The sequence below is a fragment of the Eleginops maclovinus genome, chromosome 12 (genome assembly GCF_036324505.1).
Source record: "Eleginops maclovinus isolate JMC-PN-2008 ecotype Puerto Natales chromosome 12, JC_Emac_rtc_rv5, whole genome shotgun sequence".
In the NCBI taxonomy this organism is placed as follows: Eukaryota; Metazoa; Chordata; class Actinopteri; order Perciformes; family Eleginopidae; genus Eleginops; species Eleginops maclovinus.
The window spans coordinates 22,531,877-22,546,800 of NC_086360.1; the positions used below are offsets into that span (position 1 = coordinate 22,531,877).

Below are 14,924 nucleotides of genomic sequence, written 5' to 3' on the forward strand. Positions count from 1 at the left end.
AGACTTTTATTTAAAAGTTTAGTTATAAAAAATGGCCTTCCACGCTTCTCTTTAGGAAGAACGATGCTTGGAAAACGCTGAGTGTTACATCTGAATACCAGGATGTAATCACGCATCCGCTTCACACCCATCACAAGCCGTTCTGAATGAACAAGACAACCGGTTACATTACAATAACTGGGGGAAAGAAACAACAAATTCATTTCTGCTTGTTTTGCCTGGAAGACAACAATCCTCAGTTCCCTGAGTAAGTAACAAAGAATATCCCAATAGACATGCCCTTATACAAAAACAACTAGGATTGGATTTGCTAAAGGGGTGATATTCTCTAGAAAACACATGAATCTATGGTGCAAGCACTAGTATGTGATCAACATTTAATTTGTGCAATTTAACTAGAGTAGCAAGGTAACCAATAAAATATCATTCATTAGGAATTAAAGCAGTGTGTGTTAGTGAGTCTGTTAAAGCTGCATTCAGGGATTTTATGGAGCACATTCTTTTTTTTAGCAATTTGAGCTCTTTCTTGCTGTTACAACAAGATAGAACAATCTCTCTTAAGGGGATTATTTTGTAACTCTTGTCAGAGTAAATTAAAGCATGCAGATCTAAGGCCTGTATGCATACAGCCAACGCTTTTATTTAAAACTTAGAAAAATTCAGTTAAAATTGTATGTTCTTATTGTGTTACAGTGCATTCAGGATTATAGCTATATACAATGTTATTTGTACAAAAAAAATGCCAATGCCCGTCCCTGGCTTCTTATTAACAAAGTGTACAGGTAGATACATCTTGCAGCAGCCCAGACGCAGAATCCAATATTGATTTGTTTGTGAAACATTACAGCATCGTCAAAAAGGAGCCAACGCAGCGATCCAGTGTCTTCAGAGAGTGTAGACCTCCATCTGTCACTTTAAGTGTCTTTCAGCAACAAAAGCAGGTTTCAGTGTCGTCCTCAGGGAAGTGTGTCTCCAACAGACACGGTCCTGTCCCCTTTGTGTGTGTGTGTATGCATGTGTGTCCATACTGAGATAGCTGCTCAGTGTCTCAGCACCATTAGTGTCATATTGAAGTCTCCATTCCTTCAGATGTGAAGTCATTGAGAGCCTTTGTCAATCAGCCAAGAAATGTCTCCGGTCCTGCAAACCCCCAAAAACAACCGTGAGACACATACAGACACACACACATTTATCACGTTCCTAAGATCGATCAGGTAAAAAAGAAAATAGAAAAAGCTTGTATTTGTCCGTACTTGCCAAGCCTTGTCAATATCCTTCAAATTTTCAGTTTGCATTATTAGAAATGAGAGACACAGGAGACATGAGGAACACGACAGCCATATAAGAACAGAGCAACAGAACACACAGATATATATGCAAGAACATTCAAGTAATGCAGCGCCTTTAATAAGTCTGGTGTCAATTAATATTAAAGGTCCAGCTTCCAAATAATATATACATTTAATAACAAATAAACGATCATTCATTTAACTTTTTGAAGTGTTCCTGTAAAGCGCTCTGTCATTTGATAATATTCAAAGGGGAATTATTCAAATTATTGCCTCTTTTTGTCAGCAAGTCAAGTGATTCATTTTCCAATTTACTTTAGTTTAATACTTCCTCCCAGATGTATAATTTATAAGCATTATATTTATATATGGTTCAGTATTTAAACTGACTTTTATGCAGTTCTAAATAGAAGTTAGCTGGTATTTGTTGACAATTGTTTATTTATATATCTGTGACCGACAGTGGTATGAAGAATTGATTAAGGTGTTATGTTTTATCAGCACTTTATATAGAAATCACTAACAGATTATAAGCTTTACACAACTATGTAATGAGTACAGTATTTCCTAAATGAAATAAAGTATTGGGTAACTAACATATAATCTCAAAACTCTGTCTACTTTTCCTATGATAACTTTCATAGTACTTCTGACAGCTTGTGTTGTTTTTCTGGAGTAGCCATAGTTTTTATAATACTTTCCATGTGATTGAAGTCACAAGCTCCTGGACTCCATGTGTTTTCCTGTCCGAGTGATAACATTTGTCATGTTTTTCTTCACAGTAAGACCTGAGAAACCTAAAGAACATAACAGCTATTGTAACCGGCAACAGATTTAAGTCTTGAAAGGAGACTTACTCCACATCTCGTTTCTTAATCGTCTTTCCGGATCCTAAGACCTCTGCCACTCGGGATACAATGGGATCATAGTTCATGCTGGCAACAGCCACCACCTCCTCACTCCTGTAGATGGACCAGGGAAGGAAATCCATAAGAAAATAGATGTAGAGTCACATTAAAAACCAAAATAAGCTCATAAATACAGAGAGAGAAGACAGCAGTTTAAACCAAATATTCATCTACAATTAAGAATCTTACTGACCTGGTGTAAAACGCCACAAATCTCAGTTCATCCAGATCACCTTGTATTATGACATCATCAAATCCTTCACCGTAACCTTCACAAATACAAAAATAAACAAACATATTTATGTGTCAACAGCAAAAAGAAAACCAAGCTCAATTCAGACTCTCAGTTTATTTCCCTTTGTACAGCTAGATGGCAGTGTGGTTACTACACAGCTATTGTTAAACTTCTGATCTCTCGTCTGCCTTATAATACCACTGTTAGTACTTGAAATCAAGATTCACCTGCATAGCGAATGGTCTTCCCAAACATGGCTGACCAGAAGTAAGGCACAGTTTTGATCTCAGCGGCTTTGCCCATCATGCTGAGAGCAGCCACCCTTCCTGTCAACATAGAGAAGACAACATAAACATTTAAATGTCTGTCTTAAAATAATTCATCATCAAAGTATTACAGCCTTTGATATGCAGTCAGGGGGACACACTCACCGTGTACATGAGCCATTTGCCAGTGGGGGATGTTCACCTTCTTGTTGTTGCGCGCCGGGAAAGGAAACACCACCACATCTCCTCCAGCGTAGACCCCATCAGCACTTGTCTGCATCATCTGAGAGACACAGTTTAGAGGAGTAAATAAACAACACGGGACAAATCGTATTCACTAAGACTAAGATTGTGTTTTTGGTTCCATTGTTCTGTATGTAAGTATTGTTTTTAGGCCGCTGATATTGAAAGACTTTCTATTTTTGAGTAAAGTAAAAAATACAACTTTCTTCAACCTGCTCCTTTGCATGATAGGCTAAAAACTGCTTAAAGTGCACAAGTTTTGTTTTATAATACTTGCCATGAGTGGAATTAAACTATATAGTAAGGCTTTTTGCACAATACCTTGTTGACAGTGATGAAGCCCCTGGAGTCCATGTGGATGCCACCCTGTTTCAGGAAGCCGGTTGCAGGAATACTTCCTGAGACACGTAAGAGAATACAGGTGAAATATCCAGCTGCTCTCACTCAGCAAAAGGGAGTTTTGGCATCTGGTTTGTCACTGAAGGTAATGAGGGCAGGTTTATATATTTTTAAAAAGGACATTTTGCATCATCTTTGACCTCACCTGCTCCGATGACACACACGTCTGCCCGCAGGACTTTACCACTCTTCAGGGCCACCTCTTTCAGCTGTGTGCACAGGGAAAACAAACTGTCCAGGCCATGTAATGGATATGCATAGTGCTCCATTAGCAGCTTTGACACTTCCATTCAGTGGAGCTGCATTGATTTGTCGCTCGACAGAAATAATCACTATCCAATTTACTTATTGATCCATTCTTTAAGTAATGGCAAGAGGCGCTGCACAATAGCTGCCCACTGCTCCTAGTGGTAGGATGGGTGAAATGCAGAGGACCAATTTCACTGTGTGTGCTCTGCTGTGTGCATGTATGTGACAAATAAAGAGGGTTTCATCCTCCGATTCTATCAAATCCTGTTAAATCTAATACTTTTAGGTTTGAAAACAAGACATCAACTTGAATTTTGGAGATATTTCACTCTTTTCAGACATTTTGTAGAGCAAATGAATAATTAAATGATGTAGAAAAGAATGAGAAGATATATTAATGATTAGAACAGCCCTAACAGCGAGTGATCCCAGCCGGTTTTGAAGCATTGCAATCAAAATCCTCAATTTTTTTGATAGTTAAACTCTAGATAAGTATTTTCCTTGTGTGTTAATTTAGTTGCTCATTTAGTGGTTTTATTTCTTACAGAAATACTTTTGCAGCCCCTTTTAAGGAGCTTTAAATCTGACACACACACTCATCTTCATCGTGGATTAACCATGAGAGGGTAGAGCTGCTGAGCATCATGTCATGCTGTTTCTCTCACTTTCTGAATACCTGTCCATGTTGGCCAACCATCTCTGACACCTCGTTCAGCATGTAGAACTTCACCCTGTTCACCTCGAACAGCTGCAGACAAAACACACCACACACTCATTTACCGTGAAAACACTTAGAACTAGACGGCTGAACATGCATTAAAAACATTTAAGCTCTCTCGATGTGATTGGCATTTAAACTAGTGGGATGTTTTGCCTTCCCTAAGAGATTAACTAAGGTGCTTTCAGATGGGTTCCTACCTTCATTATGGCTTTCCCTACTTTCTCCCCGAGTGCTTGCTTAAAGGGGACCGTCTCGATCCCGATGACAGAGACCGAGTGAGCTTTGTCTGTTAGAGCTGCAGCCACCTCCATACCTGGAAACACACAGAAAGTATATGGCTGCAGTACAGGAGCAGAAAATACAACACATTTCTGAATGATTGTTCAAGATGTACATGTTTTACTGATTTACTTCATTTGCCAAAAGTGGAACTTTCTGTCTGTTCCAGTTAGATTGTTATTCGAGCCAATGTCCTTTTATTTTTTCAGAAGACATACTAATCATTTTACAGAATCAAACACATTTTGGGGAATTAACATCACTAATGGTACCAATGGGAAGTGTAAAGTGTTATTTAAGATGTATTTATTTAAAGTGAATTTAATTGTTCTTAATCTTAATCGTAAAGCAATAGAGCAGGTATAAATTAAATCTCTGATCGTCTGTCAACACATGTGATGAATCATGTGATGTGTTGCTCTTAAAGGTTACGAAACAAGTCAATCGATAAACGTTTTTTCCTATTTTGACAAATGAACCCAGATCCCATTTACTAACTCGGTGTCTGATGTTATTTTCCCATTAATTTGTCCCTCTTCTTAGTCAGCAAACATGAGAGGATTGTGTTTTTTTCTCACCGACAAACGATGTCCCCACAATCACAGCATTCTTGTTGTTGGCCAGCCTCGCTATGCTGTTGGCGTCCTCAGGCGTTCTGAGGTGAAACACGTTGCTGACGTCCATTCCTTTGTAGATCATTGTTTTGGGTCTTTGGAAGGAATCAGCTGTCAGTTTTTTTCATTTATAATCTCAGCTGCTTTATTATTATGTGAAATAGCAGTTTGTTTCTTACTTGCTTCCTGTAGCAATAAAGAGTTTCCTGTACTCCATCCTGAAGCCATCTTCAAAGGTCACAGATCGTGTTTTCACGTCTATCGCCACAGCCTAAAGAAAAGCAGGGTAATGCAGGTTATTGTGTTGGATTCTTGTTAAACTTGCCAAAGATCAATGATGATGTTACAAAATAATCCATTCACAATATCTCACCTCTTTCTCTGTTAGCAGTTCAATGTCATGATCCTGTAGGAATTCCACAGAGCGCAATCTCAGCTGCTCTGCTGTGCTTTCTAGAGACTAAGGGTCAGCAAGTTAGTTAACCAATACAATTATTCTATTTAATTAAACAAAAATCAAGAAGAAATCTTTCCATAAGCAAAATGTATCTTTAATCTCCTGCACGTCAATGAAAAATCAACTTTCTTAAGCTCTTTGTTGATGTGCAGTGCAGCTGTTCCCCAGAGAGCCTCTGTTTCCTCTGCAGCACCTCCGCAGTCTGTTACGCAACATTTTGGCAAACTCCAATTATGTCACGGTTTATGTGTTCACGGTCTGTGTACAAACCTTACTCAATTTAGGCCTGTCGTATGGAGGATGTCTGTCCATGGTGCACATGACGATGCGGTCGGTGAAACCCTCTTGCCTCAGAGTCTCTGCACACACCAGAGCTGCTGGACCTGCGGATAAGTTAACCATAAAAGAGGAAATATATATTGAAAAACAGACATTGAAGGAAGATGCTGCTGATAACAGTCTAATAGAGCTAGATTTGTTGTATGAGGGACAAAAACATGCTGACCTGAGCCAATGATGAGAACGTGGCTGAAGCCCGTGCTTGAGTTAATGACTGCTGAGCACCGGGCCATCGGCTTTGACCTTTTCTGTGACTGAAGAGCCTAAAAAAAAGGGTTAGGAAAGATCTCAGATCAGTCAGGCGGCCAGCGTTTCTTTCCTAGATAAATTCTCCTAATCCTTTCACTTGTTACCTGCTTGTTTGCACGAATGATCACCTTGTCCTTTTCAACTCTGACCTGAAGCAAACAAACATGAGTGATGTGTACACTTTTATATGGTGCTCAGAATCATGATAAGACAGGGAATGTGTTAAGAGACAGCACCGGCGGGGAAGGTCACCTGGAATATCGGCAGGCTGTCCAGCCCGGGGAAGTCCTCCAGGTCTCCTGTTGCAATGTTGAAACAGGCACCGTGCCACGGACAGCGAACATGTCCTTTTGACAACACACCTGCAAGGGAAGAACTTAGTCATTCAAGTACATAAAAAGAGAAAATATTGTTAAAATCATAACCGAAAAAATCGAACTCACCTTTGACCAGAGGTGCTCCGTAGTGTGGACACTTGTGGGCGATGGCAGAAAACTCCCCATGTTCTTTGATCAACAAAGCTCTGCCACTCCCCAAATCCACCTCTCGCATCCTGCCACACACAAACAAACAAACAGGTGCACCTTGTTAGAACAAGGACATACTCTACATACCCTTTTGTAGTTGTAAAAAATACATCACTATTGAAACACAGCAGGATTACAGCTACCACTTACCTCCATCTATAAAAGTAATACGTTTTTCACTTTGATTAACGTTTGGGTCATTTACATCATAGTAAACAACAGCCAAAACTACCTCTGTGTTTTGGCTGTATTAAAAAAAAGAGCTGTATGTTTCTTACTGTCCATTTTCCAGATCTTTAACATGACAGACGGAGGCCTCCACATAGTCCCGTGGTTTGTGGTAGAGGGGGAGCGGGGTGGAGTCGTCATCAGAGCCGTGTCCCAGGGCCCCGTTGGGTCTGCAGTCGGCAAAGGGACTCGCTTTGCCGTTAGGCGACAGCCCGTCCACCTCTTTTTCTTTTTCCAGGAGAGAGAGTTCCACTTTAACTTCAACTGCACAACACACACATTGTCTCAGTAAGAACATGTGTGATAAAGCATGACTGAACACATTCACATTGATCACAGTAATTAGTCAAACACGGTGCAATCCACCACTATATTACCCTTTTTAGGTTCAACCGAAAGGACTGCTTGATATTCTGAGAACATCTCAATTTCCTTGAACTTCAGAAAACAGGTTTGCAGTGTTGAATAGAAGCACTGGAAAGAAACTGAAGAAGATCTCGGACTGTATGGCACAAATGTGACCAGAAAGGTACAGAGAGGAAGGCCTCATTCTCTGTTGATCTGTTTAATCTATTACCCAGAAAGACCTGACTTGTACAACAGGATGCTGGACTTTAGTTGGAACTTCAACACCTTCATTCCCAACAGAACTGTGCCCAGAGTGTCCGGTTATAGGAAAGCATACATCCTCCAACCTCACACAGAAATCTGGTGTTCCACAAGGATGTGTGCTTAGCCCTCTCCTGTTTGGCCTCTTCACCCGTGACTGTGTACCAATCCATGCAACAAATACCATTAGAAAATGTGCAAACAACACGGCAGTCATGGACCTATAACAATGATAAGTCCGACAAAACTCACACTGCCCACCTTTCAACACTAGTCACCTCAAACAATACAGGACAATACAAGCATACGCCATAAAACTGCATACCATCAACTGTTCAACATGGCCTGACGCCCCCCCCCCCCCTGTAACTAAGTAATATAATGACATTGGAAGACTTTTACCATTGCATTCAACTATGATTCTTGTATACCTGCCCTGTTATTCTATTTCCATCCCTAACCTTTGAGGAATTTGCCTTTTAGCGAGGAGACACGTCAACAACTTTGAGACAAATTGAGAGCGACTTCTCCACAACTGAAACAAATGAATGCAGGAATCATGGTGACGGGAGCTGTGAGTAAGGGGAAACTCACCTCCTTTATTTTCTTTTCTTTTTACCATCTTGTGAGTATGAGGCTATTCTTACAAAGCCGAAGATATGATGCGGAAAATCCTTGAAAAGTAAGAGACAGGTAACACTAATTTCTAAAACAAATCATTCACCGTCTATATCTAAAGATAAATAACTAAGCTGCAAAATGTACTTTGACAGGATTACACAATGCCTTAAAATGTTAAACAATGATGTTTCTATAATTAAAGTGAAATTAACAACCCAGCAGTTTGTTTTTGTCATTCAAAAAGTGTTCTGCTTAAAGAAAAACAGGCAACAACATAATGGAGAAAATGAGTTGAGAGGTTCTTTTAAGACATATGATGCGCTGCTTGATTTATATTTCTTAACATAAAACAAACGGTTGTGTAACTCCCTTTTCACTGCAGCAGGCTGTATCTGTTCGGCTGGAAAAATGTGCTGATCATCCGGTTCTTACACAGTAATCTGGCAGGAATTTTCTCCTGCTGAGCGAGCCTTAATTAAAATCAATGGAAAATCGTAATAGTGGGTGCAATTGCAGAGAAAAGAAAGAGAAAGCTTTCCACAGCTGAAGAGAATCTCTGGATGCAGCTGGATCTGCTGCTAAATGAAACATCGCCACACTGATGCTTCTTTTGTGATAAAGAGTGATCTCGTGTGGAACCAAATATGTTCTGTACATTTTGATATTCATGTCTCTGTATGTAATCCTCCTGACCAAAGATGCTACAGAGAGCATTTAAATTCCTCCCACACAAAACACTTTGGTGCAAACAGAGGAGGCTGGATGCATGTATAACAGGATTCGGAGGCGGTGTAGCTCTGAAATTCAACATGAAAAAAAAACCATGCCAAAATACACAGTTCTTCAAAGCAGATATCTCGTCCCTAGATGTAATCCCTAGATTTCAATGGGAAGTCATTATATGTCCATCTTACTGAACTACACCTTTATACACCTTTTACTTAACCTCAATTAATACATGGACGCCATGTTGTTCAAACTTTCTTTAAGATACATTAAGAGGAGGAAATATTTTCAAGAAAAGCCACTTTAGAAAACTGCACTACATTCTGAGTTCTCCATATTTCACATCAGAATTGCACTTAGTTTATTGGGATGATATGATGTTATCATGTGTCTACAAAGTTATGTTTTCATAGTAAGAATAAAATGAGTAAATAAGGATTCTTGTGCTAAGGAAAGATGTTGGTCTGTTAAACATCACTGTCCTATTACATTTGAATGATTTTTTTGACTTAATGATGTTGAAAAAGAGTAAACATTAATATTAATATTGTGAGAATGACTTCATCCACATCGTGCAGCTCTACTGCAAATACTAAAATCAGGATTGCATCTACAGGTCTGGACGAAATGTAATGCAGTCCCGTAAACAGCACAAAGCACTGCCATGGAGGGGGTTTCAGCCCCCTAAAGACTCAATTTGAACATTAATCTGTCATTTCAACAGAAAGTTGTAAGATGCTCCTGTTATTTTGTGAGGGGATCCTTAGAAAACACCTGTTTTTCAGCACCTGAACAAGCTGTAATGGTGCTTGTCTATCTTTCAAACAACCTGCCTCTGATTGAGACAGAGGGACAAGTCCGTTACCTGGTTTGGGTTTGGAGAAGCATCCTCCCATGGTGGGCCCAGGAGTGAGGGACACCCAGGGGGAGGGAGGTTTTGTCAGATCCTCGGGCTAGGCTGCTTGGTTGGGAGGTAACAATAACACGGAGCTGTGTGTAAAAGATCCTGCAGGTCCAGACTGGCCATCGCACACGTCAGCTGCTCCTATTCATCTGCACGGAGAGAGGGAACAGCATCATCATGAAAAGTCACTCAGACAGATAGATAAGATAGATGGTCTGATATGCTTCGATAAGAAATAACAGGTCTTTTAGCTGAATTTAATTTTGGACTGCTTCAAGTTTCAAATTGTAGCTTTTCATTTATAATGTTGACAAAACCTTTTCCCATTTGTCTGTTTTTTTCATGGTGACTGATTGTGTTTGTGTAGTTTATCACAGAAAGTGACTGTAAAGTGTCTTAAGGAGTCAAGATTAGACTTCCAGATTATTATGTGTGTGCGCGCGTGTGTGTATGACATTTTAGAGCTTGTAAAAAGGAAGCAATTGTGTTAATTAGGAACATTTCCACACACATTGTTACCTTTGTTCATGCATATTGCATGGGTAATCGTTAAATATTAACAGCTCTCCAACACCTATTAACTTTCTTGTCACACTGCGCTCTTAAAGGCGAGAAGGGGCCCCTTGAGTTTCAAAATCCCCCTTGTTGTGTTGCCACGTTGCCCTCACATTTCTGCTAGCTCTGGTATTTCACCCACACATACAGTAGTTAGTCACAGAGCGCTGGCTGCTATGAATCTGAGCGGATGGCAGGTGAATCGCTGAACACGGTGCAATCCATCACCAAATTATCCTTTTGAGGTACAACCAAAAGGACTGCTTGATATTCTGAGCACATCTTAATGTCCTTGAACTTCAGGGAAAAAAAGTGTGCAGTGTTGAATAGAGCACTGGAAAGAAATGGAAAAGATCTCTGTCTGCATGGCTCAAACTCTGCAGCTGAGAGTGAGTTGTATTGTATTTGTTTGCAGGGTGAAAGTAAATAGTAAGTATGTATTGTACTTAAGTATAATACTAAGGTAACTGCAATATTTTTAAAGACAATTCTTGAACCTATTACTCGACGAAATGTCTTTGGCGGCTTTAGTTATTACACACTTACAGATTTGAATGCATTGTCCAAAATTGAAGCAATGATTTCCGCCTGAAACTTGTTATTAAACCACAATGTGTATTGGGGCCCCTTATAGTATTTCAGAAATCAAAGTTTTTTTCTCCTTCCTCTCTCATGAATCGTCTCATGACCCCTCAGATTGATTGACATTAGACTTAAATACCTGACTGTATCTTAATTAGTTGTAACTAGCTCCACCTGCTACAACAGTAAAACTGATGCATTAGGTATCAACAAAACAATCTTGAACAGAAATATAAGTCAGTTTTAGAAAAATAAAATGCTTAACACCATTGCACTTTGAATTGAGTAGTAGAATTTTGATATATTGCTTTGTTTGTACTTAATTAAAGTACGTAACTAGGTCTTCACTGTTTGTTTGAGATATATGTCCCAAAACAAATTGCAATGCTAACTTAAAATCAACTGCCTCTGATGATTTTTTTGCCCTAAAATCAAGCCAGATTGTCCAAATTGTGATTATATGTCTTTTTGATCTTTATTCAAGAGCTAAGCATCCAAGTATCGTAGCAAAGCCCCGACAAGTTGACAGCCGTGCTGCTTAAACAGCAGAGCTGTTGATGTTGTGTGTTTCCCTGATCACAGACAGCAACATATTAAAACAGCACACTCTCACGTGTTGCCACTTTAATAATTTGTCACCACTGAAAATGTGATGCCCAAAAAATTGGATTGGAAAGAGCTGCCATCCTGGAGTTCCAACAAGCATCAAGATATTTTGTGCAAAACTAAAGTAGGTTAAGCAGATTTGGTTCCCACAACATATGACGCAGATCCTGCTCTCTCACTGTTGGGCCTGTCCCCAAGCAGTGCTAATAATCCTGCCTGCAAACAAGCTGTCAGTTTCACTCACTTCCCTACAAATGTAATACCTGTTACTGGAATGCTAGAGGGGAGAATTAGCAAAAGGCGACTCCTGGTCGGTGGCGTGGAGGTCGATCTATAAACTGTGGCTGAAAAAAGCAGGAATGTTGAGCAGCAAAGCACCCCCCCCCCCCCCCCCCCCATCATTCATAACTGGCCTCAGCCTTTAACATTTTTTTATTCTACAACAGCAAACAGTGATATTATTGAGTGACATGGTCAAAAAGGGACAGGATTAACACATTAAACTGAACTTGCAGCATCTCCTGAATTAAAGAAGGACATCTGGTTCAGTGGCTCATTCACCTCCAAACTGGTAGTCTCTATTGAAATACTTGTTTGTCGGGTTTGTTGGCCTGAAGTTAACTATTACGTCTCTCTGATCCTCAGCTGATAAAGGACAACAATCTACCTGCACTCTTAACATTTTACCCCCCCCCCCCTCCCCCTCAATACCAGGCTGCACATTTTCCTGGTTTGTGAAATACAAAGATAACCCTGAGGAATCATTCCCTGGTTGTGTAAATGTCAACGGTTAAACAAAAGTGATCTCTCACCAGGCTCTTAGTGGTTATCTATTTGTTTGAGGTCAGTTTAAGGAACATACAAGGGGAGGGCAGGGGTTATGGTCTTTGAAATGTGGTAAAGAACATATTTCTGAACTTCTTATTTTGACGTTCAGAGTTTCGTTTGAAGTGAATTGAGTCACTAGCATTTCTCCCCAAAGTGCCAAGACGTGTTTGATTTATTTCTATTTACTCCATTGCCTACGTGTCCTAATTATAAAAGAATACAGTGGATTAGAGTTTATCACAATCCTTATTGAGAAGCTCTTTTCGACCACGTTTCTCCAAATGTTTGTATTGTTTGCTTGTTGTAAAACAGCTCGTTGTTATTGTCATTTTAGAGGCTGGAGAGCTGACAACAGATGAATAAAGTCCCAAACAGTAAAGTGTGTGCTTTGTCTGCATAAACAATAAAAAGGATATGTAATGTCCTAAATGTCTTTGGTGTTAATATTAATTTAGTATATTATAAATATGCCACGTGGCTCTAGAAAACGAAGGATATACAACATTCATTCAGCATTGTTTACTGTCAAAGCAGGTCACTGAGGAGAATTACTTTGCATTACTTTCCATTTATCCTTTAAAAGTTGACCCCCACTGTACAGTCTGTATGTTATATATTCTTGTGTAAAGCTAAAGCTGGTGGACAATGGATCCTCCGTAGTTTATCAGGTCCTTTTCTGTTGCTTTGAGTGATAACCTCTCCATGATGTCATGGAAAACTGGAATTGTGTTTTTTTCAGAGGGGTGTACACCCCCACAGAGGAGCTGTGTTTCCATAAAACAATTCTGCTATTGACCGGTTTCTCAGCATGCATACAAAAACTAGATCAATAAAAAACATAAATTATGTAAGTTGTACTGTGTGATATTTCATTTGTATCCTGTTTTATAAAGTTATTGATTTAGGAACTATTAAAAACATGTCTGATTATTTTACAGAACTTCTCCAACAAATATGAATATAGTTTGTGGTTCTGGTTTGAGTTTTAATACCGCACCACTCCGTGGTTCTCCAGGTAAGATCTGGTCAGGACTGAATGTACCCATGGTGCACAAATGCATGCAAAATAAGTCTGACTCTACACAGAGCATCACACAAACATCTCATGTTGGAAACTAATAGAACAGAACTATATGTCCCTGAATCATAAGAAATAAAGCTTACCAGTGTGCATGGAGCAGGTGCACTGATCCTCTCAAACTCCCCTGTGCTCAGCTTCCCCTGTGGAGCACGGTAGCATATTAGCACATGAGTCTCCTAACAATCCTGTCCACTGGAGTATTCCCAGTCTGTGCGACCCTCTGTACCCTCCTCCGGCTCTCCTCTGCCTCTTGATGCAGCAGAGACTGAAGTGAGTGTGAGTGTGTGTGTGTGTGTGTGTGTGTGTGTGTGTGTGTGTGCCCCTCGCAGAGCCCCCCTCCAGCAGCAGACTGAGCAGACCGGTCGTGGGAGTTGCACTCCTTCTCTGGTCGAGCCTGTAAATGCAGCACAGGCGGACCTCTGCCAGTTTCCCAGCTGTATGCAGTATTGATGGAGTTGCTGAGGGGATGCTAACACTGCATGAATTCTCACCGTCCTCTTCACCCCTCCCAAACACACACACACATACACACTCTCTTTCCTAGAGGCTGCCTGCTTTTCTGCCCTTTTCAGCCTCGCCTTCAGATGTCAAAGACCTGACTTGCCAGTTAAGCTTGATCAAAGCCCTGCTTCCCCCCCCCCCCACACACACACACACACACACTTAACTGCACTGCCCAGTTTGACTGCCCACTTATCATATTGCTGCCTATGCATGCATGCATTGTGAGCTATTGTTGAAACTTATAGATTGATATTTATATATGATGCCAGGAGACATAAAAAGTGCAGATTGCTGGAAACTATAAAACACTCTTAAAGTAAATGTGCTACTTTTCTTCCCATGTGTGCAGCAAAAGGGAGAAATGGTTAAAGTGCAGTTGGTGCAGTAAATCCCAGTTTCAGTCAGGGAGGTAGGGGGGAGTAGGGTGGAGCAGGATTAAAAAGGTATATACTGAGTCCTATAGAAATGTGCTCCCAAGATATTTCCATTCCTTACACCCCCACTGTGGGAGTTAATGTACCTCCCTTTCTAATAACTGCAAGGTCAACAGATGAAAATGTCGGATCCATGTCTGTGGAAATGACCGCAGCACCGACACGTCATTATGATTTGGATGCAGCATTAACAACCCCAATGTTCTCTCCAACTGTGTTCAAATATGTGTTTCGACCAATCGAAATATACCAGAGTTATTCTCGCTACATGGAGTGGTTGTATTTCTACAGTGTGCTGACAGCTGACACGTGCACATGTGCTCCAGTGTCAGTGTGTTTGTGTTGCTCTCTGCATGTGTTCAAGCACATGTAAAAACAATGCAGTGGAAGCGATAGCGGGCGGTGTGCACATGGACAACAAGATGACTGATCACACAGGGGGGGCACTGATGTATCATTCTGTTTAATTGA

General features: G+C 40.3%; 1 protein-coding gene across 3 annotated transcripts; it reads right to left on the bottom strand.

Moving 5' to 3' along the window:
- Positions 1–49: 49 nt before the first annotated feature.
- On the bottom strand, positions 50–13,781 carry LOC134873845 (apoptosis-inducing factor 3). 3 transcript variants are annotated; one of them, XM_063897728.1, is made up of 21 exons: positions 13,599–13,781; positions 9,825–10,012; positions 7,054–7,231; positions 6,692–6,801; positions 6,501–6,610; positions 6,353–6,397; positions 6,166–6,262; positions 5,931–6,043; positions 5,577–5,663; positions 5,383–5,474; positions 5,168–5,298; positions 4,508–4,623; positions 4,266–4,337; positions 3,486–3,549; positions 3,263–3,339; positions 2,864–2,981; positions 2,660–2,758; positions 2,391–2,466; positions 2,147–2,251; positions 1,254–1,274; positions 50–1,140 (listed from the first exon to the last, which is right to left on the bottom strand). In XM_063897728.1, exons 2-21 carry the CDS (start codon positions 9,853–9,855, stop codon positions 1,098–1,100), a joined length of 1,785 nt encoding a protein of 594 aa, XP_063753798.1. In that variant the 5' UTR covers positions 9,856–10,012; positions 13,599–13,781; the 3' UTR covers positions 50–1,097. The 3 variants fall into 3 exon arrangements, with proteins under 3 accessions (XP_063753798.1, XP_063753796.1, XP_063753797.1); XM_063897726.1 differs by having other exon boundaries at positions 7,054–7,267; XM_063897727.1 differs by lacking the exon at positions 1,254–1,274 and having other exon boundaries at positions 7,054–7,267.
- Positions 13,782–14,924: the final 1,143 nt, after the last annotated feature.